The following is a 24,113-nucleotide window of genomic DNA, read 5'->3' as shown; positions in this document are numbered from 1 at the left end:
AGATCTCATGGGCTCTAATTTCACTCAGAGCTAAGGGCAGAGCTGCTGCAAAAGCATGCCTGGAAAATCGCAGAGGTGCACCCTGCTATTTTGCATCAGAGATTTTTTTTTAAATTATTATTTGTTGAATCATATCCCAGATGAACAAGCAGAGTCCTCCCCCTGCTGGCAAGTAAAAAAGACATAGCAATGATTTTTTTATAGTCATGTCAATCTAAGGCTATAAATGAAATAAGGAGCATCAGACTGGGCCTATTTTTTATTAGGTCAACTGATACAGCTGGGAAAAAAAAGACAATTATGCAAAACACAAATCCTTTTTCAGGACTTACACAGAATTATTTACTTTGAAGGCTGATACAACTCGAGAATAGTTACTGAGTTCAATTTAATCATTAACTTGTTAGACAACTTGCAAGAGGAGCAGAGAATAAAACCTGTAGAATAACTTTTAGTAGCTGAGTAGGGTAATTGTAATGTGCAATAATCCCATTATTTCCACTGAGTCCTTGTCTTTTAGTGCCCAATTGAGTTTTGGTGTCTAAAATCCCTTAAAGGCAGACTGGTCTGGAAAGTAAAATTCATAATGCTACTGAACAGTGAAAATGGACTCGAGTAGACAAGTTGGGTTTATTGTATACCATTTTCCCCAACTCATGTCCTCAGATAGCTCTTCAAAAGTCATCTGTAGAAAAATCTCTGTTTGTTATGGGAAGTTATGGTAAGTGCCTTTTGGACAGGATTTCTTCCTTTAGATGATTAGTTTGGTGGATGAGGGGAGAGCAGTAAGTGTTGTTTATTTTGGCTTTACTAAGGCTTTCAACACCATCTCCCACAGCATCCTCATAGACAAACTGATGAAGTACAACCTAAATTAATGGGTAGTCAGGTGGACGGAAAACTGGCAGAGCGACTCAGCTCAAAGGGGCTCATCACTAGTGGAGTACCCCTGGGGTTGATAGTTTAACATCTTCGCTAACAACCTGGATGAATGGACAGAGTCCACTCTCAGCAAACTGGCAGATGATACAAAACTGGAGGGAGTAGTTGATAACAAGGCAGTTGTGCTGCCATTCAGAAGGACCTCAACAGGCTGGAGAAATAAGCAGAGAGGGTTGTCAGGAAGTTCAAGAAAGAGAAATGCAAAGTCCTTCACCTGGGGAGGAATAACCTGTGCACCAGTACAGGCTGGGGGCTGACAGTCTGGAAAGCAGCTTTGCGGAGGAGGACATGGGAGTGCAGGTGGAGAACAAGGTGACCATGAGCCAGCAATGTGCCCTTGTGACAAAGAAGGCCAACAGCATCCCCGGCTGCATTAGGAAAAGCATTACCAGCAGGTTAAGTGAGGTGATTTTCTTCCCCTCTATTTTTCTTTTCAGTTCCAATAGATAAACACTAGGTACTACCCTGCCCTCAACAGTATAGGTAGTATAAGAATGGCTGAATTGTGATTACATGGAAAAAACAACTGTTTTCTTTTAATTATAAAAAGCAGAAACATTCTTCAGCTATGACATTCAACATTAATAACCACTGCAACATCAACAAAAATATATTCCCCCAACCTTGAGAATGGAAAGCTACGCCCTTTACCACAAAACACTGTCTGCATGCTTATGTTTAAAAAGGTTTAATTTTTCACCCTGGTACAAAAATACAGTACAATGTGATGGCAAGGCATTCGCCAAAAAACATTCAAAGAATAAAAGGGGAATTCCCCGTAAAGCTTCAACATAACCCACCCTCACTTGATAAAACAATCAAAAGGTGAGTGCCCAAGGAAAAAATTAAATTTCTGCCCAAAGGCAAATAAAGATGAATCACACACAGTTTTACACAAAAATATGTTTGCAGAGCTAATAATTTCACATGCTAGTTGGACATTCATGAAATTTATTCTACTTGGCTTAGTGGCAGAATTCATGGTTTGGGATGTCTAGAAAACACCTGGCCCAGGAACATGCCCCATTGATAGGAATCCCCAGTAAAAACAACGGGATCTCATAATACCAGTGAAAAAGAGGGATCCAACCCTGCTTAAGTGTCAAAATGTTGGCTACTTCTTGTTATTCCAATCACACTGTTTGTCCTCAAATAATGTTTCACCCTACACACCTCCCTTTTAACACCAAATATTAGTGGTTGCTCAAACACACAAACTGATGTGTTTGCACATTACCTAGTTGCAAATAACCATTACAGTACAAACTGCCAGGCAGAGGAGGAGATAACACTGTAACTGATGCATGTGTGTGAACTCCAAACAGGGTTTAAGCTAACATTGTTGACAGAATAATTATGTCCCTTCAGTGCATCTACATTCTTGGTCTGTTTAATCATTTCCTTTTAGAGTTTCAAAGTGATGGAAAAGCATCATTCAGTGTATTCATTATAGTTCATCTCCCAGGTGTTTTTGTTTGAAAGCATCACCTGTTAGCTTCTCCTGGGCCTCCTTCATCCCTTGGACAACTGAAAGATTAGACAGAGAGGTATCAACTATTAATCTCAAAATGAAAACGTCAAAGTGGAGTGGTAATAAAAGCGTTTTAAAACAATACAGGTACAGAATGTAGATCTACAAATTAACCTGTGGAAAACAAGAACAGTCCTGCGCCTTTTTCCTAACTATTTGTAGCTGGGTCATGCGAATTGCATGATTTGCCATGTCACAACTGGAGACAAAGTTTAGGTCCTATAGACATTATAGTAGGTATTAAGGTGAATCATCATTCTGAACGTGGTTCCTCAAGGCATAAAAGAACCACTCACTCACACTGTATCTAACAGCTCCCAGTTATGCTGTAAAGTATCATCATTTTTCTCCACTCAAAAGTGAAGGTGTGTCCTTCACTCAGGACACACCCAGAGTTTCATCTCACTAAAAATGCACTTCAAACTACTTTGCACATACCTTGATCAGCATTGGTATAGAAGTACTTGTAGCTGGGGTTTCCTTTCTCATTTATGATTTCTGGGTGGACTTTTCCACTGGGGTCTATGAAACAAGAAATCAAACAGGAAATTTAGGTGGTAACAATAGACAATTGGTAACAGTAAGAACTGTGAGTGGATACAACAGCTGTGGCTGCCTTACCCATGAAAAGGATTCTGGGAATGTAACCTCCATCAGGACTAAAGGCTTCATCCTTTGGCTCTTCATCATCCTACCAAAGCAGGACAGAAGAGAGGGAACATGTTAGCAAGATACCCAACAAAACACAGCACTCATTTTAAAGAAACAAGCTATTGCCTTCTGACTCCTTTTACCCTGAGCAATTTACATCTTGAGCAGACACTAGGTAACTGCGGTATCTTCCACTCTCAAAGGAAAAAAAAGTTATTTTTACCTAAACAAGTATCATTTGTGAAAATAATCATATTTTTTTCTGTTCTGTCAATTTGCATTAAACACTCCACTTTGCTGTAGGAATGGCTGATATGTCATGAGAGAATGAAAATAAATTCCATTACTGCGGCACAGAATGACACAAGGTACAAACTGTGAAAGAGACAATGGCAGAGAGCCAGGTTTATAAACACAATTAAAATAACCAGACTGAAGAAAATTCTTTTTAAAACAATCAGCTATATCAATCAATCCTGAATACCTATTCAGGAGTGCAGGATTTAGGATGTACACAAAACAGGATGCAACCAGTTAAGTAGGATTCCAAATAATTACCAGACAGCAATATGGATACAAATCAGAGGGCAGCCTACCTCAAGGTTGACCATAACAAAATTATGGGCAAGCTCAGAGATCTCCTTGGATTCAGCAAACTTTGGCTTTAAAGCTAAATATGGTGAAAAAAAGAAAAAAAAAAAAAAAAAGAGGAGGTGTGTAAAGACAATGGAAAAGATTTCAGGTCAGCATCAAAATCTGAACTTCATTCCTCCCTCTGGAGAGCTGGTACTTTTCAATAAGCAGTGAGTAAATGGAATATATGTATGAAACCATTCAAGCCAGGCTCAGAACAGCAGGTAACTGAAGCAGTCCTTGCTGGGCAGCCATATGATGAAGCCTGGCCAACAGACATATGTGGTCATATTTGAACCAATGGAACAGAAGCAAAAAGCTTGCTGTAAACCACTATTCTCACTCAACTAGCTCATCCTTTAAGCTTAGCCATTATGCCCAGCTTGTTCATTTGTGATACTGAAAGAGACAAAGCCTCGTCTTCGAAGAACCACCAGCTGAAAGTAAGGCAATTTACACTTAATCCTTGAACATCATTCATTCTGTTCCATTTTTTATAGCCAAGTGCAGGAGAAATTGCAGCCACTACAGAAGTGCAGTAATGCAGCTGTTATTTTGCTGGCATTTAGGCATGGCTGACTTTTGGCAGCGCTAACAGGTAAAGTGGCACAGTATTACACCGCTCTAAATGAAATACAAATACCATTAGCTACATTTTGAATGCAAAGTTCACGTTCCTCATGGTTACATGATTTGTATACAAAAGTTCATTAGAAATTTCAGCAAGTTCTACTATTAAATACACTTACCTTTGCAAGCTCCACACCAAGACTTGTGGATGATAACCATAAGAGGCAAACCACTAAAAAAAGAAGAAAGGAAAGGGAGAAAAGGGAGGAAAGGAAGAAAAAGAAAGAAAGAAAAAATTGTCAAAGAAAGCTTCCAGTTGAGCCTCTAAGTCACTACATTGTATTACATGCACATTTTAACAGTCAAGACTTCTACAAAGGTTAAATGTAACAGAAAATGAGAGAGATGTAAAGAGATTCTGCTGTGTTCTAAGGTTGTCTTGCAAAAAGTTCTCCCAATCTTAGAACATGTATAATAGTAATTTATTATAACTGCCAGGCAATAACTGCTCATAGAGGAGGAGACTCTCTTTGGAAGATCTGCTCTTACTAGTTTATGTTTCAGTCACTTCCTACGACTAAGACCCTCCATTGAACAGTAATCACACACAGTAACCTAGCAAACCCTCTGGCTGCCAGGCTAGCTTCCTACATGTTGGCATGCTGAAACAAATCTGTGACAAATGTGACAAGTGCCAGGACTGAGGAGGAGGGGGGGCCTGCGTGGAACTGCAGCCTCAATAAAGTGCAATGCAAAAGGACCAAAGTTATTCTTTATTATTCTCTCTCTCTTCCCAAATAATTCACTTGACCTTTACTACCTATGCTACCCAGAAGTCAAGCTTCCATCACCCCGAGATATGTTTTATTTAATCCTATTCTTCAAAAATCCCTTCAGCATTTCACCTTCTGACAAAATCAAACTTACCAGTTCAATTTCTCTAAGTTGCTTTATAACACATTCAGGCTGCATTATGCGAGTAGACAAGAGAGGCCTTAAAGACACTACGAATTCCACATATTTCCTGTTGTTAGGGTTGGTGATTCAATTAATCCACCACTTCACTGCTCCTGACTATTTTGCATCAATTTTACCGTTCTAACAAGAAAAGCAATACAACTACAGGTGACTTTTGTTGCTATTGAACACATCCAGGTAGTACAATACTTACCTCTACATTTTCTGCATGCAGAAGTCCTTACTAACATTTTCATTGTTTCTACCATCCAACAGTTGAGCTGGTGAACACTGACTAGGACAAAAAACTAAGAAAGACTAAGGAACAAGGAATTGGGAATCTCATCCCTTTTCTCTCACCAATAAACCCCTTAAGCTATGGCATAGTATCCAAGGGAAGCTGGTAATAATGATGTAGCTTCCAGAACAGTAAGAACAGCGTAAAACTAAGTGAAGGAAAGGAAGGACTCTAGAGAGAATATACTACATGGATACTTCTTTCAGGATATGCCAAGCAAAGCAAACTGTAAGCTTTCTGCTACTGTAAACTCTGTTACCACATCAGAGGTTAAAAATAAAGTAAAATTTTCACACACAGAAATTACAAACACCTTTGCACGTAACGGCAAGTAAATTACTAGCAGAATAGATGTATGAGTTTTTCTTTAGCTGTAGATAGATATGAAAGGAATTCTCTACTTAACAGCATTCAGTTATGGCCTTCAGAACAAGGAAAGGGTGGAGAGGAAGCCATTAACATTTAGAATAGTTCAAACAGAAGTCTGCCATTTATAACTAACCAATATTTTATCACCTTTACAGAGCACTCTGTTTGCAGTAAGGAGCAAGAATACACATTTCCCTAGTAAAGCTTGTATTGCACCAGCGCCCTCTCCCTGATGATGAAAACCCAGTTTTTTTCATTGTTTCCATACAGTCCAACATGATTTTGCCTCTTCCTTGAGGAGAGGCTGATTTAAGTCTGGAAAACACCCATTGTTCTTATCATCAAGGATCAGTGCTTCATGTCAGAAGAGTTCAATCATCTGGTAATTGGTACCGCAAAACACTTTTTTTTTTTTTTTTTAAGAGAAATTTTCAAAGCAGATTTTAAATGGAAGTGCTCACAGTCTTGAAATACCAACCCTTAGTCTGCGAGATCTCATAAAAGTTTCAGAGACACTGAATGTATTTTCTCAGCTTTATTCTCTTTACTTTGACTGGGAAAATAAACTTATTTACATCAAAACATTTTTGTAGTCATTTCTCAGTTCTGCAGTGCCTAAGTCCACCTAGCAGCCAGTACATCAGATAAACAGCCAATGTAATTGAAGTGACCCTTCTTGCCCCACTTTACCATTTCCTCCCAAGTAGCACTACACATACAATTAGAACCAAAAGCCACAATTTATTAAAATGAGGGATGAAGTATTCACCAGAAAGTGAAAAGTTTATATAATATGTGGTATAGCAAAGACTGAAAATTAGTTGAAACTAAGCGCAAAACCAAGTTACCCATCACACCTGGTACAGGCCTACGGGAGAGTTTCACCCAGAACAGACACTGTCATTTTAGCTCATTCTTCCCATGAGAACACTCATTCTTAAACAATTAAGTGTTTTCCAAGCTGCTTAATGATGACCTTGCAGAGAAAAGACATAGCAAGTGATTTTAATAGAATAGTCCTGCAGGTCAATTAAGACTTTACTCCATTTAAGGCACACAATTGATTGTTAAACCTGAAACAGAGAGGTTTGAGTTTGCTAAGCCAGAACCATTCCGTAGTGCAGAGTTTGCAAATCTATCTCTGGGGTTCAGTAGGATTTTCTGAAGCAGTCGCATCCTAAAAACACAGCTTGTTTCAGTTCTGGACCTGAAGTCTCTTTTGCAGTTTGACATTATCTGGCGACAGCCTTGGAAAAACAATCTTCTTATTCAAGACATACACATACCAATGCGGAGGGGACAGGTCTTCCCTACGGTCACCACCTTCTGGGCTTTCGTGTCCAGACGCTATTTGAGTACTGGGGTTTATGTCTCCATAGGAGACCTCACTCGCTCGGGGACACAACAGTAGCTCTCCTTTCCGAAAGATGCAAGCGGGGAAAACGCAGGGGTGAGGGAACAGCATCCCTACGGACCCTCTTAGCAACAGAGCTTGCTCGGCTGCTGCAGGGACATGGCATCCATCCTCCCGGAGCTGCAGCCGCCACACGATCCGACGCACGATAGGCGGGACCCCAGCTCTGCGGGGTCCGTGGCTGGAAGGCACGTTCTTACTGTTGCAAGCACTCTGGGACCGGAGCACGGCCCGGGCTGCGTGTGGCACGGGTGAGAGGGTTCACTGGATGCTGCGGCTTAGGTACTGCAGGAACATGCTGGCCAGCTGGGGCAAGTTCTCGTCGCTGGGCTGCATCTTGGTGTAGCTGATGAACTGCCTCCGCAGGCGGCTCAGCTCGGCCATGCTCACGGGCCGGTTCAGCACCAGCCCCTCGGCGACGCCGGGGACGCGCACCACCTCCCCGGGCTGCGCCCCGCTCCTCTGGGCGGCCATGACGGCGGCCAGCACCTCCTGGGTGACGCGGTCGAGGTGGTGGAGGAAGCCGCTGGACTGCAGGGGCTGGCTGCGGGTGGCGCGGTGCGGCGGCGGCGGGGCGCTCTCGAAGAGGGCGGCGCGGATGGCGGCCAGCGGCAGCGGCTCCTCCCCGCCCACCGTGAAGAGCGGCCGGTCCCAGCGGTTGCGCGGGTCGGGGGCCTCGAAAGGCGGCTCGTCGGGGCCTCCCGGGCCGCCCGCGCAGTGCAGGAGGCAGCGCGCCGTGCCCGCCTGCCGCGCCGCGCAGTACAGCTCGTAGCGGATGCTCCGCAGCTCGTTGCCCGCGTCCACGATCACCACGTCCCGCCGGCTCAGCCGCCGCTCCACCTCGGCCCTCAGCGCCGCCCGGCCGCCCTCCGCCTCGGCCACGACGTGCGCCTGCCGCTCCGGCCCGCCCAACGCCTCCCGCAGCTCCGCGGCCCGCCGGCTCTTGCCGCTGCCCGGCCGCCCGCACAGCACCACCAGCGGCATCCTACCCCCGTCGCCCGCCCCGCCGCCATTCTGACCCGGACGGCGACGGCGACCGCTTCCGCTCGGGTCACCCGCGCCCCGCCCCCGGTCGCCCGGGCGACCGCGGCCTGCGCCGGAGCCGGTCGGCCGCGGGCTCGCGTGGAAGGCCCTCGGGGGCAGCGCGCCGCGGCAGCGGTTCGGCACAGCCGGGCCCGCGGCCGCCGAGGGCCAGCGCCTCAGACGGCCCCAAGAGCTGTGGGGAACCGCCTCGCCGCGGCACGCCTCTGGCCCAGGGACACCGTCCTGCTTGAAAGCGCGACGGGTAACGGGGGTTGCCCCCGGGAACCAGACACTCGGTCCCGCTATGACCGCCGGATCCACACCCTCGCCCGCAGGGAACTGCAAAACCAGGCGTCTCCAGCATCTCCAGCACATCCTGATTGCGCTATTCACGGAACTGAAATCCCGAGTCTTGCAACTTCCCAGACCACCGGCTCAGGCGCATCTCACTTGATGCGTAACAGACAGTTCCGTACAAGTTTTCATCTCCTGACCTAAGGTCAGACTTAGACCAAAAATCTGCTTTTTAGGCTCATCTTTTCTTTGTTGGTGGTGGTTTCTCCCAATCCTTCAATTCGCTAACGCTCAAATGCTGCTGAACTCCAAGCAGCGAGCCGGTCCATGTTTCCGGCAGCGAAAGGAGAGCGCGTGCCTTACACCCGTCCCTTGCTGCGGGGGGGTTCTGAGTAGAAACGCTCACCCTGCCTCAACCTGACAGCTCACCACCCCTCTCTCCCTCCCTCCTCTGTCTCATTTTACAGCTTCCTCTGCTTCACTGCAAAGTAATGCTACAATTATTCCCGCAAATACTGAAATAGTCCTTTTTTTTTTGCACGGGAGTATCAAATAAATGCTAAAATAACCAGTTACAAAAACCTGTAAGACTTCTGAACTGTACCCTCTGGGTTAATTTGGTGTCTACGCTCGCCAGATAGATCCGCCGGAGAGCAGAATTCAATTAAACAGCAAACCTGGAAAGCGTAATGAATTTCCGCTCGTGTCAGCATTGTCAGAGCTAGGTTATAAATGTTAAAAGTACAAGTAGAATCTGTAAGCATACAATTTTCCCTCTCACATTTTAACAAGAAACAGAAGAAATTCTGAGAAAAAAATGCATCAAAATGTCATTTTTTACCTTTTCACAGAGACAGTGTTCTTTTTAGAGTTTAAGCTTAACCCAGAAAGGGTTCCACTTAAACAACTTACCAGTTCACTATAGTCTGACACTTTCAGACTTTTTCTGCAGATGGTAAAAAAATAACTCTCTGATCTCCCTCTGAGGCCTCATCTATACAGGCACACTGAATTTTACGGAAGCTATTAGCACTGCCAAGTTCAAGGGGACGGAGTACTACTCAAACATGCATCCGTGGGTTTGAGAACCATCTCTTTCTTTACTATGATAAACAATTCTTTTCTTCTCATTTCAACGACATGCTAGGACTTCAATCATTTAATTCGACTGCAGTGATTAAACCTACGTGGTGCCTCAGCAAAGTTGGCAAAACTCTGTATTTTCTCTCTAATAAGCTACAGGGATCCGAACAGTCTCCTAAACCACCTTCATGTTTATTAACAATTACTGTTTTCTGTGGTTACATTTAGGATTGACACAGAACCTTTGTGAATGTTTTTAAAGGCACTTTTCTGTATTTAATGCTAGCTAACATACCTGGCTGCTGCCTCTTTCTTCCCATCTTCTAGTGTTCTCCAATGAATATGATCTCCAAAACCTGCCAGAGAGAAGGGTTTATAAATGGTGCATAATTTAACACGTCAGCTAACAGAAGAAAACAGTCCAACCCTAAGAATATTGTCAACTCATTTTATATTATTTTTTTAAAGCCAACTATAATCCCAGCCCTTGAAAGACTTCTGCAAATACTTACAACCTACATAGTCTTATGAGGAATCCCACTGAAATTAATTAACAAAAACATACCACACTCATTAATATTTTTATGTGTATGCAAATGACACCAAAATCCCCCAAACAGAGATTAGAAACGAAGGGCCTTCTGATTATTCCCCGTTCTTTTTCAATGTGTGAACATTTATTAACTCATCAGTGACAAATTAAACATGTCAGCATTTGGCTTTCTAAATCCCACTGAGCGTGAACTAAAGCGAAACTTAAAAATTCCTAGGCCAACATATGATCATTAATTGCTCTAAAACTATTAAGTATTACTACTGATGTTAATATAATCAAAGAGTAAGAAAGAACGCCATTACACAGATTTCTGAACGTTACAGTGTCTGAACGATGCAGGAAACATTTTATCTCATACCCAGGTAACAAGTCTTGTTATGTCAGCCGAGATAAAGAGTGAGCGAGCCTACGTTTAACAACTGCAGAGCAGGGACTGCCAGTTTTTTTGACCCTGTAGCCAACACAGCACACAGCCAAATCCACATGGAGAGCTGAGACGAAGGAGATCCAGGAACTGTTCGTAGGGGAACTCCCCTGCAAGACCTTCTCTCATGGCTCCAGTAATGTGGGGCTGTGCTGGATGACCAAACATCAGCCTTGACTTGCCTCTTCCCATCGCTGAGGGTTTGGATTAGTCAGGAACCCCCAGTGCCCACGGTGCTGAGGGGGGCAGATTTCGGGAGCTGCAGAGGGGTCAGGAGCCACAGACTGCCCAGTGCTGACACAGGGGAAAGTGGACATTTTCTCCAGTAGACCACTATGGCAAAGAAGCTGGAGAACGCCAAAAACGGGGTCGACAAAACCTTGTGGCACTTTAGTTCAGCATCCAGGAGGTTTGAACAGTTGGCACAGTATTTTTATTGCCTTATCTCCTCTCCTGACGTGAACAACTGTGAACATATATGATGCAACACATCAAATATTTAGTTGTGCTACAGTAAGGTGGGGACGCCTTGTCCATGTCCAATCACACACACATATCAGCTGCAGAGGCAGCCTCAGAGACAAGGCTATGTTTGAGGCAGAGCAAAAAAACAGCTGGATTAGCAGAAGTCACATTTACTCAGAATATCGACACGTCAGCTATTTCATTCAAAGGCCAATATGTTAAAACAGGGAAAACCTTCTATTGTTCTAGCTAGGAAACACTTTTCGAAGGCTTTTCTTACTAAAACCCACTTTGTGGTGAGCTTCGGTATGTTTTTAAAAGCATTATGCAACACAGTGTTTCTTTTGAATGAAAGACATCTGAGCAATTAACTGTAAAACAAAAGGGGAATGACCGGGATCCACACCACAAAGCTTTGCTGTCATTGATCGAATTACCTTGCTACCAGCCCCGAAGAGGAGATTAATCTCCACGACGGGCTAAAGCCACCACCTGGGGTGAGGCTCAGGGCCCTGGGGCAACTGAACCAGGCTATTAGACATGGCTATTAGACAAGGAGGCCTCGGCGAGCCAGAGGAGAGGTGAGGAGCGGTCATGAAGGAAAAGGGACGCCGAGGGCGGGAAGGAAAAGCCGTTCCCCGCCCGCCAGGAGCCAGCAGAGGCTGGGCAGGCCTGACAGGGCACCTTGGCACCAGGGGGGGCACTGAGGCGATGCGCCCCCCACCCCACTCCCCGGCCTTCGCCACATAAAAGCGGGGCCCCTCGAAAGGGAAACTCCTCGAGGTTTAGCCTGAACAGAGGCGGGACGGCAAAGATCGCTTAAAGACCGCCTCATCTTTAAAGTCAAGAGGCAGCGGTCTCCCTCTAAACAGTGCCAGGCCGGCCCGGCCTCCCTCCCCCCCCCGCCGCCGCGGGCTGTGGGAACCGGCCCGGTCCCCCCGCGCACCCATTCACGGCAACGGCAAAAGCTGAGAGGAAAGCCCAAAGAAAACGTTTGCCTGACCCTTTCCGAGCCCTTCCGCGGCGGAGGCTGCGGAGACCGCCAGCGCCAGGCACAGGCAGAAGATGGAGGCTGCCGCCGGCTGAGCCTTCATGGTTGTCGGCGCGGGCAGCAGCGGCACCCCGGGTGCAGCCCCTAAACCTCCGAGACGGGACCGGACCAGCTTAAGTGATTATTCTTTCTCCTCCTTTTTTTTTTTCTTTTTTTTCTTTTTTTTTTTTCCCCCAAGCCCAGGAAGTGATGTGAGGCGGATGTGGGCGGTGCACCGCCCTCACCTCTCGGCTCGGGGGTGCCGGGGGAGGCTGGGCGGGAAGGGGCTGCTGTGGGCATTTCTCTCGCCCGCCCTCTGAGGGGGGGGGTTCCAGCCGTTTCCCTCTCGGTCAGAGCAGCTCGGCTCCGCGCAGGTAGCCGAGGCCTCCGGGGCAGGAGTACCTCAGTCACACCGGGTCCCCAGAACCCCGGTTACTCCCCTGAACAAAAGGGTTACCCCGGCGGGAGCAGGCAGTGAGGGGCGGGTTCGGGATTTATTTTCTCCTCCCAAATAATCCTTTTGTCCCACCCGGCTGGTTGGGAAGGTAAAACCGACCGCAAGCATTCGTGTATGAAGGAGGGTTCTCCGAGGGGGACAGCGCTCCGACAAATGCGTGGTGACACGTTTGGAGCCGCCGCGTCCCGGGTCCGGGTTAGTGGCCATCGGTCCCTGCCCGTCCCCGGAGACTACAACTCCCAGGAGGCACCGCGCGCCGCGCGCCCGCCTCCCCGCGCCCCCGCCCTTGCTGCTATGCAAATGTAACGCCTCGGCGTCCGCCAATCCGCGGGCGGGCTGGCGCCGTCACGTGGCGCGAAGCTTCCTTTCTCTGTGCGCCTCTCTTTCCTTCCTTGGCCGCCATCTTGTTCTCACCGCGTGTTGGGTTGCGGAGGATCCGCCGGACTCGGGTAAGACCTTCCCCGCCCCCGTCGGCACCGCTCCGCCGGCACGGCCCCTCCACCCCCTTCCCCTGCCCCCTCCCGGCGTGGGGCGGGCGGGGCGCCGCGGCAGCTCCGTCCCGTCCCGTCCTCGTCTGCCGCGCTGGGCCGTGGCGGGGCCGCGGGCGCCGGCCGTTCCTCGAGGAGAGGACGGGGGCGGGGGGGAGCGAGGCCTTGCGCCGGGACGCGGTGTGGTGGGGTCTGGCCTGGCTCGGGTGGGCCCTGACTCTCCCCTGGGGCCGCGGTGCCCTGGCCGCGTGGGGTTGCCCTGGCTCCCGAGGGACGGGGCTTTGATCCCCTCCCGCTCCCCGGGGCTTTGGGGGTGGCCAGGGAGCCGCCCTGAGTCCCTTCTCCCGCCTCCCCGGCGGAGGCCCTGGCCGTGTGGTGATCCTCCCGGCGGTGCTGGGGCCTCACCGTGTACCCGATCGCCCGCCGGAGCCCCGTCTCCGCCTCTCTGTCGCTTCCCCGGTACAATGCAAATGCGGAGGGGGTTCCCCCCTTCATTCAGGGCATCACCGGTGACTTACTGGGGCAGAGCAGCGAAATGCTTTCCTTGTGTTGGAAGGCTTGAGGTGTTTTTCCACCCGTAACAGATTTTTCAGGTCTTCCAGCCTTTTAAGGTCCCACCTGACCCGTTGGAGATGCCACTTAACTAACTTCGCAGTCATTGAATTGGATGAATAGTTGCCGGAGGGTCATATAGGAAATCTGTCAAAGATGTGAACTTCACCGAGTTCGGAGCTGGCTTATTAGTTAAATGTATCAGAGATTCACTATGTGGAAAAAATAGTATTCAAAGTAGTGTAGCGATGGGTCTCTCCCTGGGCTCTGTTCAAGGTGTTTTTCTAGAAGCACTCGTGCTGTACGTGCAGAGTTGGGTGTGTTCTGAGTCAGTAGTTCAGTCAAATGGCTCCAACAGTAAGCTAGCATACTTGGAAATTCACACTACCTCAGACTGATGCAAAATGAAATGTCCTGTTGATTTGCCTCCTCGTGGTACAGCCACTTCAGCTAAACAAGCTTCTCCTGGACCGCATTACATTATTTAGGTTGTGTGGCTTTAAAGCTTTTTGTTTATGCGTATTTGTTTGATGCACTGTTTTGTTGAATTTTCTGTAAGCTTAAAAACCCACTGCAATTTTAAGAGTGCTTTTAAAATGGACTGTGAAATTTTTTTTTTAATATTTTGATGGTTAACTTGTATTTCACTCTTACTCTTCAGACACAGCACTATGAACCAAGAAAAACTGGCCAAGCTTCAAGCGCAGGTCCGAATAGGAGGAAAGGTAAGAAAACCATCAGAGATGCACTGTTTCCTGTAATTTACACGTTGAGGGAGAAACATGTCTGAAATTTGGTTTTCAAAGCATAGGGTTTAGTTCATGGGAGGGGAAAAAATTATACTTTGAGGCCTGAAAAATACAGGTTTTGTGTGATCTGAATTGTAATACTGCTGCCTGAAATGCAGTTTTCTTTCAGTTCACAGCTACTGGATGAGTAGTTTCTAGTGTGTAAGCTTTCTTTTTAATTCAGTGACTTTTTGTGACCTTGTGAAATCTCAAGCTAAGCTTACCTGTTGGTTATTCCAGTTCTGTCTTTCTCTTCTCCCTGTTGGGGAGTTTCTTCCTTTGTGGCAGCTCCAGGGCTTATCTGACTCTGCACTGAGCTGGTTTTTTTTCTCCGAGCCAGCAGGTAGCTAATGTGACAAAAAAGCGTATAGTTTATTCAGTGTAGGTGTTCATTTCCTAACTATAGTCAGGGCTGTTGTGCTGGTTTCAGCTGGGATAGAGTTGATTGTCTTCCTAGTAGCTGGTACAGTGCTATGTTTTGAGTTCAGTATGAGAATAATGTTGATAACACACTGATGTTTTCAGTTGTTGCTAAGTAATGTTTAGTCTCAAGTCAAGGATTTTCCAGCTTCTCCTGCCCAGCCAGCAAGAAAGCTGGAGGGGCACAAGAAGCTGGCACAGGACACAGCCAGGGCACCTGACCCAAACTGGCCAAAGGGATATTCCATACCATGTGACATCATGCCCAGTATATAAACTGGGGGGAGTGGGGGCGGGGGGATCGCTGCTCAGGGACTAGCTGGGTGTCGATTGGCGGGTGGTGAGCGATTGCACGGTGCATCATTTGTACATTCCAATCCTTTTATTATTACTCTTGTCATTTTATTAGTGTCATCATTATTGTTATTAGTTTCTTCTTTTCTGTTCTATTAAACTGTTCTTATCTCAACCCATGAGTTTTACTTTTCCCGATTTTCTCCCCCATCCCCCTCGGGGCGGGGGGTGGGGGTGGGGGGGAGTGAGTGAGCGGCTGCATGGTGCTTAGTTGCTGGCTGGGGTTAAACCATGACAGTTGTACAAAAGTTTGCAGAGTAGGAATTCCAAAGTTGCTGTCTGTGGAACAGTTTAAAAATGTTAATTACTTGGTTATGAAAGTGTGACCTTTTAAAGTCACTGTACTTGTGCTTCATCTTGGAAAAAATAAAGTTCTTGGGGAAACTTTTATATATTGCTAAATAGCAAATAGTATTTTTATAATCTAGCTTGTGGGAAGGGAGAAGCTGCTACTGTTCAGTGTCATTTTGCTCTTTTACATTTAAGAAAAACCTTAAAATTTATGCTGACAGTTAAGACCGTAGGTGAAGATAAGTAAGTTGAGGAGCATTTTTGACTACAGAGCTTTCTCATAGCTTAAAGATAGGTTCCTCAGAGCGTGATATGACTTTGAAAAATTAAAGTGTTGTGAGATTTTGAGAATAACTGACTGTTGTGTCTTGATTCTTTTCCAGGGAACAGCTCGCAGAAAGAAGAAGGTGGTGCACAGAACAGCTACAGCTGATGACAAAAAACTTCAGAGTTCCCTCAAAAAACTGGCAGTAAATAACATTGCTGGCATTGAAGAGGTACAGTGATAAGTGTTTCTTGTTTGAAATTAAATTCACTGTGTTGTTTTGGTGTTATGGTTGTTTTTTGTTGGTTTGTTGTCCCCCTCTTCCCCCCCCCCCAAGTAACAGTTTTCTTTTTGCCTCAAAACTTACAGGTCTGGTTATTGATAGGTAAAGTTATTTGATTGGTTGTTGTCTCATTCACATTAATGCATACCTACCTAGAGAAAGAAGGGAGAAGGTTCTGCTGGCCAGATAGTGACAATAGACGCTAGTAAGCTGCTTGTCATGTATGTGTCTTGCATTCATTGCAAAACAAAACTCTTTGATTCTTGACTTCATGAACTTGATTACCTACTTTAAAGAGAAGAGCATTAAACACACATGTACTGTGCAGGCACATCCAAAGCAAGGGTTGTGTGGTGCAGAATATAAAGGAAAGCATAAAAATACCTGGAATAAGAACTTGCAAGTCTGTATTATCAAAATTAGGTCCTTTTACTGCATAAAAATTACCAAAATTGTTTGTGGTAGTCAGAGGAGATGGTATTCCTTACAACACAGCAAAGACTATACATAACCAGCTTCTGTGTTAATGTATGTAGGACTGTAAAAGTTTCAGATATTCCTTGAATATGTCTACGTACATTTAACATGTATGAAATGTGAAGTGAAACACTGACATTTACCATAACACTGTAGAGAGTGACACTCATATGTGGGAGGAGGAGGTGTTCCTTCATCATGAACTCAATATTACTGTAGTACTTGGTTAAAGAAGCATAATATTTAATCTGTGATTAATTAATTAAAGCAGGACTGCAAGGTGCCTCCAGAGGTCACCTAGTGCATACCTCTCTTCCAAAGGCAAATACAGATTCAGTGTAGAAGCCTGGTTTGCTTGTAAGTTTTCATACCTCTGCTACAGAAACAATTCAATTTGTCTGTTTACTTAGACTTGATATGTATATGCTGAGCTATACAAACCCAAAGAAAGACACAGTTCTTGTTCTGTTTTGTGGTTGTTTCCCTCCCCATCCCTAGTGTAGATCTTTATTCAGACATGGTTATTAAGGATTTTAAATGTCTTGATGTGAAGGAAGATAATGCAATATGCTTCTGCCTTGATAGCTAGATACATAATTGCAGTATGTTGTTGTATTCAGCTGGACACAAGTTGACCTTGGTAAACTTTGTGTAGATAGAAGAGTTTGGCGAGGCTAGTAATGTTGAGTCAAACAGCTCATCTTTGTGGTTTTTAAAAGAGGCTTTTAAGTAAGAGGATGACTGTGCTTGAAGCCTTTACCATTTCCCCATGTGTAAGGGACAGGGCATCCTTTAGTTTTGCAGGAAAGCAACACACCTGGTTTTCCTCTTCAAAACATATTTTGAACTCTGCTGCTGTATGAAGATTGATAACTTACGTGTTTTTATATTTTTAGATCTTTAGTTCCCAAATTTCTGGTTTCTCCCTGTAACTTCTACTAAAAACAATACTTACTAGCTTTATGACATAAGTTTACTACTACTGTTCGGTTTGATGGGTAGAACTCTCTTCCTTTTTTCAGACAAAATTATTTTCCGCTTTACCACAGTTTAGCCATGCCCAGAAGAAAAGCCTTTTTAACTTTCCATTCTGTCTCCCTTTAAGTTAAAAAACATAAAATAAACCCATACAAATACGCCAGTATAATCTTTGATGGGGGTCACTGTATGATGTACTTAGTCTTAAGAGTCATCATGGAATTATTAGGAAGGCATAGAAGCCTGTTCTAGTGCAGTTGGTACATAAACCTCAGGTCTGTGTGTATGTGTCTAGGAAGCATCCTTGGCCTTGGGCTGCTTCAGCAATTAGGCCAGACTGTGAATCTTGTGCCTTTGCCAATTCTGCTGCACAAACAATAATGTTTTTGTGTTAGGTGACACAGCTGTGAATGGTGATGTCTTAAACTGATGTGGCAAGGCTTTTTTGTTAAGAGCTTTTAGTTTGTAAAGAGTTACCATAGTGCTCAAGGTTTGGTTGTGTTTTCCCCCCCCAGTCATGCCTGATACTAACTCATTTATGCCTTAAAGTCTAATAACCTATGTATGGTTTTTGCCTTTATTAAAAATATACATGAACTGTATGATAGCATATAATCCTTGCATATTTATACGCTTATCTAAATACTGTGTAATTTTAACCATAAATTCAACCTTTTCATATAGTATGTATGAACCCATATTTTGTCACTAACTTGTATTTTACTTCCAGTTTAAATGGTGTTAATTCCAGACAGTTTTGTCATGGTTATATTATTCTCTAGGAGGAGTACTAGTTTTGTAAATTTTTTTTGTATTAATATTTTAAATCTAGATTTGAATTAATAATTTATCATTCTTGTTCAACAAGATGCTGCACCATTTTGGTAAATGTTATTAATATATTTAAACAGGTGAACATGATAAAAGATGATGGAACAGTTATTCACTTCAACAACCCCAAGGTTCAAGCTTCCCTTTCTGCTAACACTTTTGCAATTACTGGTCATGCCGAGGCTAAACCGATCACAGAAATGCTTCCAGGCATCTTAAGCCAGCTTGGTGCTGACAGCTTAACAAGTCTCAGGAAGTTAGCTGAACAATTCCCAAGACAAGGTAGGTCTTTTTGGAACCTTTCATCACTGATTTAAAGAACGTATGCAGTATAAAAGTTTTGACCCATATTTAACAGCAGCATGTGTGACTTAAAAAGTGGTCAAAAGCATATGACTTTTATTTATTTGCCACTGTTGTGGAAATATGAGGGGCGGGGGCAGATGACGTTTTTTTTTTCTTGTTGATTCAAGTTTCTATATAGGCAGGCCCTGATTTAAAAAAAAAATAAAAATCTGGTAGGTCAGGCATGCTGTGATTCCAGGTGTACAACTGCATATGACAAAATAGGAAAGCAAGTTCATGTTCTTACTTGGAAAAACTCGACAGGTTCTTTTTGTCAGGGAATTGGATTCTGTTTTCTTTGTTCATAAAAAACATTTCTATTGTGGATATAGAGGAAGAAACACGTTCTGTATCTTCTACTCTATAATTGTGTTTGGAATTAAAGCAAGACTTTTAAAAATGAATTAAAATCAAAGATTTGATGAAAATTTAAAAAAAAAATCAAAGTTTTTAATGTGATTCTTTATTTTGTACTCATTTTAAAGCCATGGGAGCTTGGTGTGTGTGTATATGTATGTGGTATAACTATTACTGTAATTTTACGGTTAAGAAATGGAGTCTGGGGACAATCCCTTTTAGGATAGTACCCTCCTTGGGGAAGCACTGTAGCATGTTTTGTAGAGGTCTCAACTACTGTCCCTGAGCAAGTTTGTAATTTAAGAATAGATGGAAATTTTATTCTTGCAACGGTGTATGTTATGAAATTAATCAGTTATCAGTCTGTAGACTTTGATATGAGTTTGTAGAAGTTTTCTTAGACCGCAGAACAGGTACACGTTGCATTACAAGTACCTGTATCAGAGTTCATTGCCAAAAACTACTTCATGATATCAAGCCCTGGTGATGTTGGACATTCAAAAAAATTTTTCATACTTGTACTGGTTAGATGGTTATGGCCATTAAAAAGACTGTAATTGGACGTGTTGCAGTTGTCTGTATTTGGAACTGGAAAATACATTACCTGTTCTAATGTTTTCAAAAAATATTTATTCCTTCTAAATCAATAATTTTTATTTCATCTATATTTCATGTTCAGAGTTTAATTGAAAGTAAAGGGTCTATTTTTCCTTCTTTACTAATATGTAAAAAACCTTTCAAAATTGAGAAAGATGGATTGTCATAAGCATATTTCTTTGATACCACCTCAGTACCAATGGATTCTTGCCGTGCTTTCTTTAGATTGTACAGGAAGTCAGACCAATGAGAAGAAATGCTTTATTTTTGAAGTTCTTGCATTTCTCTAGATTACTTGTAGCATGTTCCAACTTCCATGACTTAAGACTAAGTTTGATGCAGGACCCTTGAAAGGGAAATAGTTTTTCCTACAGTTGTGGCCTCTTGATAATTGAATCATATGATATGTTGGTCCCTGATTGGTACCACATTATTGTTGCATTGAAACACATGACTTCAGCTAGAAGATTTAGTCACGCTGGTTTTTTTTCTGTATCATTTGATCTTTTGCTAGCTCTGCATTAATACCCCTAAGCATTTGAAAATGGCTGTGCTAATACTTTGGTATGAGAATGTTCATAAGTAGACCTTATGGTCATGCTGTTTACTGTTGATACCCAGTCATTGTGTGTTTATCACTATTGGGGGTTGGGGAAATGCTTTCTTTTTTCACTTGTATGTTTTTTTATTTTGTTGTGTGACTGTCCCTAATTCTGTATAATGAAAACTCAGCACCATATTTCTTTTTACAGTGTTGGATAGTAAAGCACCAAAATCTGAAGATATTGATGAAGAAGATGATGATGTCCCAGGTAGGCACATACACACATATGTCCATTTAATGTATAAATATTTCAGTTCGTGCATTTAAATATTTAGCTCCTGATGCAATTATACCTCTCACTTACTGAGGGAGGCTTCATATACCGGACAGCATTAAAACATGGATGACTTTGGATTCCAGCTTTTGAAAAAAGGTTTACCCTGTGCAAATTGCTTAATTCTTAAGTGGAAATAGATTAAAATACTTTCAGGGAGGTTGAACAGGTGATCTAAATGTCCAGATAGGGTTTTAGGGCTGCAAAATGACATGATTGACATAGTCATCAGGTTGTCTTTAAATCAGAGTCTGGGGGTGGGGATTTTTATTTCTGCAGTAGAAGAAACAAAGCTTATGTCACTGTCTGAAAGTTTCTCAATAAGTAAATATTGTAAATTCTTAATTCGTCAGTAAGTGTCTATCAATCACCACATTCTTCTGTATCCATCAGTATGGTGTATTAGCTAAAACAACAAACTGGTGGACCCAGAGGTTCAATTCCTCATGCTCTGGCACTGGTTTATTTCTTTGTGACCTTGCATAAAAATTCAGTTCTCCAACATTTTCTGTTTCGTGAGGTACAGCAGTTAATGGGTGCCTAACTTCAGGCATTCTTTAAAGAATGCTGATGGCTCAAGACTCAACTGCAGCTAGTAGAGCACCTCAGATCTTGATCACTTCATGTTAGAACTTCCACTCCTCTGAGTGTTCCTGCATTTCTAGTTCTTTGCGTATGTTCAAACCATATTTTCTAAAGCCCTTTGAAATCTGCCTGTAAAAATTGGTGTACATAAGTATAGTTAAGAACTACTTAACCTTTCCTGTAATATGTGCATTTTCATTAAATTTATGAAGGTAATGGTACTTGGCATTACTGTATTAAATATCTTCATGTCTTTCAGATCTCGTAGAAAACTTTGATGAAGCATCAAAGAATGAAGCTAACTAAAACGTTAATAGTTCTGGAAGCTGGCATGGACTAGATTTAAGAAATCAGCTATGTGGTTCCAAAGTTTTAAAGAAACAGAGAACATCATCTGTTAATAGTTCAGTAATATAAATATTTTGTATTTTTATGATGCTGTTTGTTCAGCATTTTCTGTCAGTTGATTTTGCATTTTGCACTTACTCCCAAGATCTACTCTTTTGGTCAAAAAGAAATGTCAGTGCAGTTTGAGGGGTGTGTGCATGTGCGTGTGTGTATGTGTGTGGGTGTACATATAGTGGAGAACAAATTGGAGAACACTTATTTAACCTTTCCCCCTTTTCCTTTTGGAAGTAGAAATAAAATGAATCTTCAGCATTGTTCCTTTTGATTATCACCAAATAGTGCACAGAAGGTAGTTAAGATTAAAATTTTGTCCACATTTTGTGACCTGAATGCATTACACAATTAAAACTTGGGTTTAATTTGCTGTTAACTATCGTACTTGCAGATGTGTTTCTCATCCCTGTTGAAATGTGTACATGATAATTGTTATCAACCTTATGTTGATCCCAGATGATACCAAAGACAAGCTGTTTTACTGGCTTGTTTGGTACAGTAACTTTTTAAAAAAAGAAAACTTGGTCTCAGAAAAGTGTGCTTTTTTTTAACCTTTCTCAACTTTTCCTTTTTTCTTGTCTCTTGAACCTTTTGAGACAAGCTGATCTTTGACTCCTTCCACGTAGGCTTAGCAGTATGTTCTCCTGTTGATTATGTAGAGTATTTCCCATGTCAAAAGGAAAACGAACACCTTGGTTCTCTACCGTCAGGTCACTTCCTAAACTTGGAGGTTTAGTTGGTAACAGTCCAGTGCACCAGTTTTGCACAGTAATAGATTTTTGCTTGAAGAACTTCAAGCTGTTCTCTTGGCATGACTGCATTTACTAGCGGCTGATGATCCACTGTCATTCTTATGGCACTAGGATTTAAATGCACCCTATGAGCAATGTTTAAGGTGGGAGGAAAGAGTTGTTGACATTTTGCCTGGCCTCCTGCTGGGCAGTTTGTGCAATGACTAGCTCTAAAGGGATTTTTTTTTTGCCTGTAACTTACCTTTGCCTATAACCTACCTCTAGGTTTGGTGTCATCTATGTAGTAGCTTCTTAAAAACCACAAATGCTCCTCAGGCATAAGGAGGACATTGGCAGGTACTGTTGGTACAGTGCAGTATTTATGACCTTTCTTTAAAATGCTTAATGTGAACTCGTTTTCTCAAGAGGCTCTTTCAAGGTTCTTGATGTAATGTGCATTATGGTATAGCTAGACATCATTGTAACCTGTGTCAAGGGCAGCTGTGGCTTAAGAAAGCCGTTTTTTTCTCTACATCTGTCACTTAACTATGGCTTAATTGGAACATATCAGCTTTTTATGTAGGTTCATATGCTAGAGAACTGTAAAAGTACAACGTAAACAGTACATGAGTTCTGGTGACATCATCAAAAAACCACGAAAGCAGAGCTGTAGTGGTTCATCATCTGAACTCCTCCATTTATTTTATAGGCTTTGTTCAGTTTTTCCTGTTATATTTTATATACTACATGGATCTTACTACAAAATAAAATAACAGTACAAAAGAGGAAATGCTCCCTCTTGTGTGTTGTCTCCTCCTCCCACCAGCACAAGCTGAGGAACGACAGGTGGATGCAGCAGCTGTTTCAAACAGCACTATATCCTTGCTGACAGTGACTGAGGAAGACACATGCAGGATTAGGGAGGATCCTGTTAGAGCTTCAGGATTTCACACTCCCATATACCCACTCTCCTATTTTCCCTGCAGTGTTGAATGAAACTTTGGTTTGTTGTATGGCTAATCTTAAATCAGCTGCAGATGCATTTGTTCTGTTTGTAAGGAAGAAATGTCTTCATTAACAGGTGCGCAGGCACACTGCATTGCCTTTTGCTGTCTCCACAAGCTCAAAGAGCAAATGAAGGATACTAGGAAACAGGTATTTGCAGTGTTCTTCTATTTGCTTAAGGGGCATGAGTGAAGAACGTTTCACAGTAGCAACTGTACTGAGTTTATGTATGGGATATCCCCTCCCCCTAAATACTAATCAGATACTGAAAACTTGTGCTTATTGGTTTCTGATGTAGGAAGTATGTCAAAAGTAATTTTGTGAGAGATTAAGAGTAAGCATTGGAAGCAGTGATTCCTTAAGAAGTTTATATAGTTGAACTTTCTGATTCCTACAAAATACTCATTTAATTTTTGCTCTTGGTCGTGACAATTTACATGTTAAACCCTCACTTTTTCCTATGTTTGACAACCAGTAAACTAACTAAGTATGCTAGCTTATGTAGTTATATTATCTTCAGTTTTTTCACTGTATCTGGAAACAGTCAACCACTTACGATTTGCTGCTGGAAATACTAGAGCTTATCAATCATTAAACTGATTTTAATTAAAAGTAACCCATCAAGGCTGTTGTGGGAAAAGCTCTTTTTCTTCGTATTTATTCCTGGTATAACTCAAACAGTGTACATGCTGATGGAAATGCAAAGTTACTAAAAGAAGTTTTGGGGAGTGTAGGTACAATAAAAACTCCCCACGTGAAGGTGAACATTAAAATGTTCTTTGCTTGGCT

The 24,113-nt window shown here is 43.2% G+C and overlaps 3 protein-coding genes across 3 annotated transcripts; 1 reads left to right on the top strand and 2 right to left on the bottom strand.

Annotated features, from left to right (window-relative positions):
- Positions 1-246: 246 nt before the first annotated feature.
- Positions 247-12,426, bottom strand: TXNDC12 (thioredoxin domain containing 12). The gene is made up of 7 exons (XM_069788748.1): positions 12,214-12,426; positions 10,061-10,121; positions 4,507-4,559; positions 3,721-3,794; positions 3,095-3,164; positions 2,912-2,995; positions 247-2,469 (listed from the first exon to the last, which is right to left on the bottom strand). Exons 1-7 carry the CDS (start codon positions 12,302-12,304, stop codon positions 2,390-2,392), a joined length of 513 nt encoding a protein of 170 aa, XP_069644849.1. The 5' UTR covers positions 12,305-12,426; the 3' UTR covers positions 247-2,389.
- On the bottom strand, positions 6,472-10,034 carry KTI12 (KTI12 chromatin associated homolog). Its single transcript, XM_069788747.1, has one exon. The coding sequence runs from the start codon at positions 8,761-8,763 to the stop codon at positions 7,627-7,629; it is 1,137 nt and encodes a 378-aa protein (XP_069644848.1). The 5' UTR covers positions 8,764-10,034; the 3' UTR covers positions 6,472-7,626.
- Positions 12,427-12,975: 549 nt separating the features above from the next.
- Positions 12,976-23,948, top strand: BTF3L4 (basic transcription factor 3 like 4). Its single transcript, XM_069788749.1, has 6 exons — positions 12,976-13,146; positions 14,399-14,462; positions 15,974-16,087; positions 18,505-18,706; positions 20,476-20,535; positions 21,446-23,948. The coding sequence occupies exons 2-6, from the start codon at positions 14,409-14,411 to the stop codon at positions 21,490-21,492; spliced, it is 477 nt and encodes a 158-aa protein (XP_069644850.1). The 5' UTR covers positions 12,976-13,146; positions 14,399-14,408; the 3' UTR covers positions 21,493-23,948.
- The last annotated feature ends 165 nt before the right edge of the window (positions 23,949-24,113 follow it).

The sequence above is a fragment of the Haliaeetus albicilla genome, chromosome 8, assembly GCF_947461875.1.
Source record: "Haliaeetus albicilla chromosome 8, bHalAlb1.1, whole genome shotgun sequence".
Taxonomy (NCBI): domain Eukaryota; kingdom Metazoa; phylum Chordata; class Aves; order Accipitriformes; family Accipitridae; genus Haliaeetus; species Haliaeetus albicilla.
This window is presented reverse-complemented; position numbering and strand designations above follow the sequence as displayed.

Excerpts from the sequence above, each read along its gene's own strand:
- BTF3L4 (XM_069788749.1), top strand. The coding sequence starts at position 14,409 with ATGAACCAAGAAAAACTGGCCAAGCTTCAAGCGCAGGTCCGAATAGGA. Across the intron at positions 14,463-15,973 it reads AGGTCCGAATAGGAGGAAAG|GGAACAGCTCGCAGAAAGAA; the intron begins GTAAGAAAACCA and ends ATTCTTTTCCAG. Across the intron at positions 18,707-20,475 it reads TGAACAATTCCCAAGACAAG|TGTTGGATAGTAAAGCACCA; the intron begins GTAGGTCTTTTT and ends TTCTTTTTACAG.
- TXNDC12 (XM_069788748.1), bottom strand. The coding sequence starts at position 12,304 with ATGAAGGCTCAGCCGGCGGCAGCCTCCATCTTCTGCCTGTGCCTGGCG. Across the intron at positions 3,795-4,506 it reads TTGGTGTGGAGCTTGCAAAG|CTTTAAAGCCAAAGTTTGCT; the intron begins GTAAGTGTATTT and ends CACCATATTTAG. Across the intron at positions 2,470-2,911 it reads CTATACCAATGCTGATCAAG|TTGTCCAAGGGATGAAGGAG; the intron begins GTATGTGCAAAG and ends CTAATCTTTCAG.
- KTI12 (XM_069788747.1), bottom strand. The coding sequence starts at position 8,763 with ATGTGCTGGAGATGCTGGAGACGCCTGGTTTTGCAGTTCCCTGCGGGC.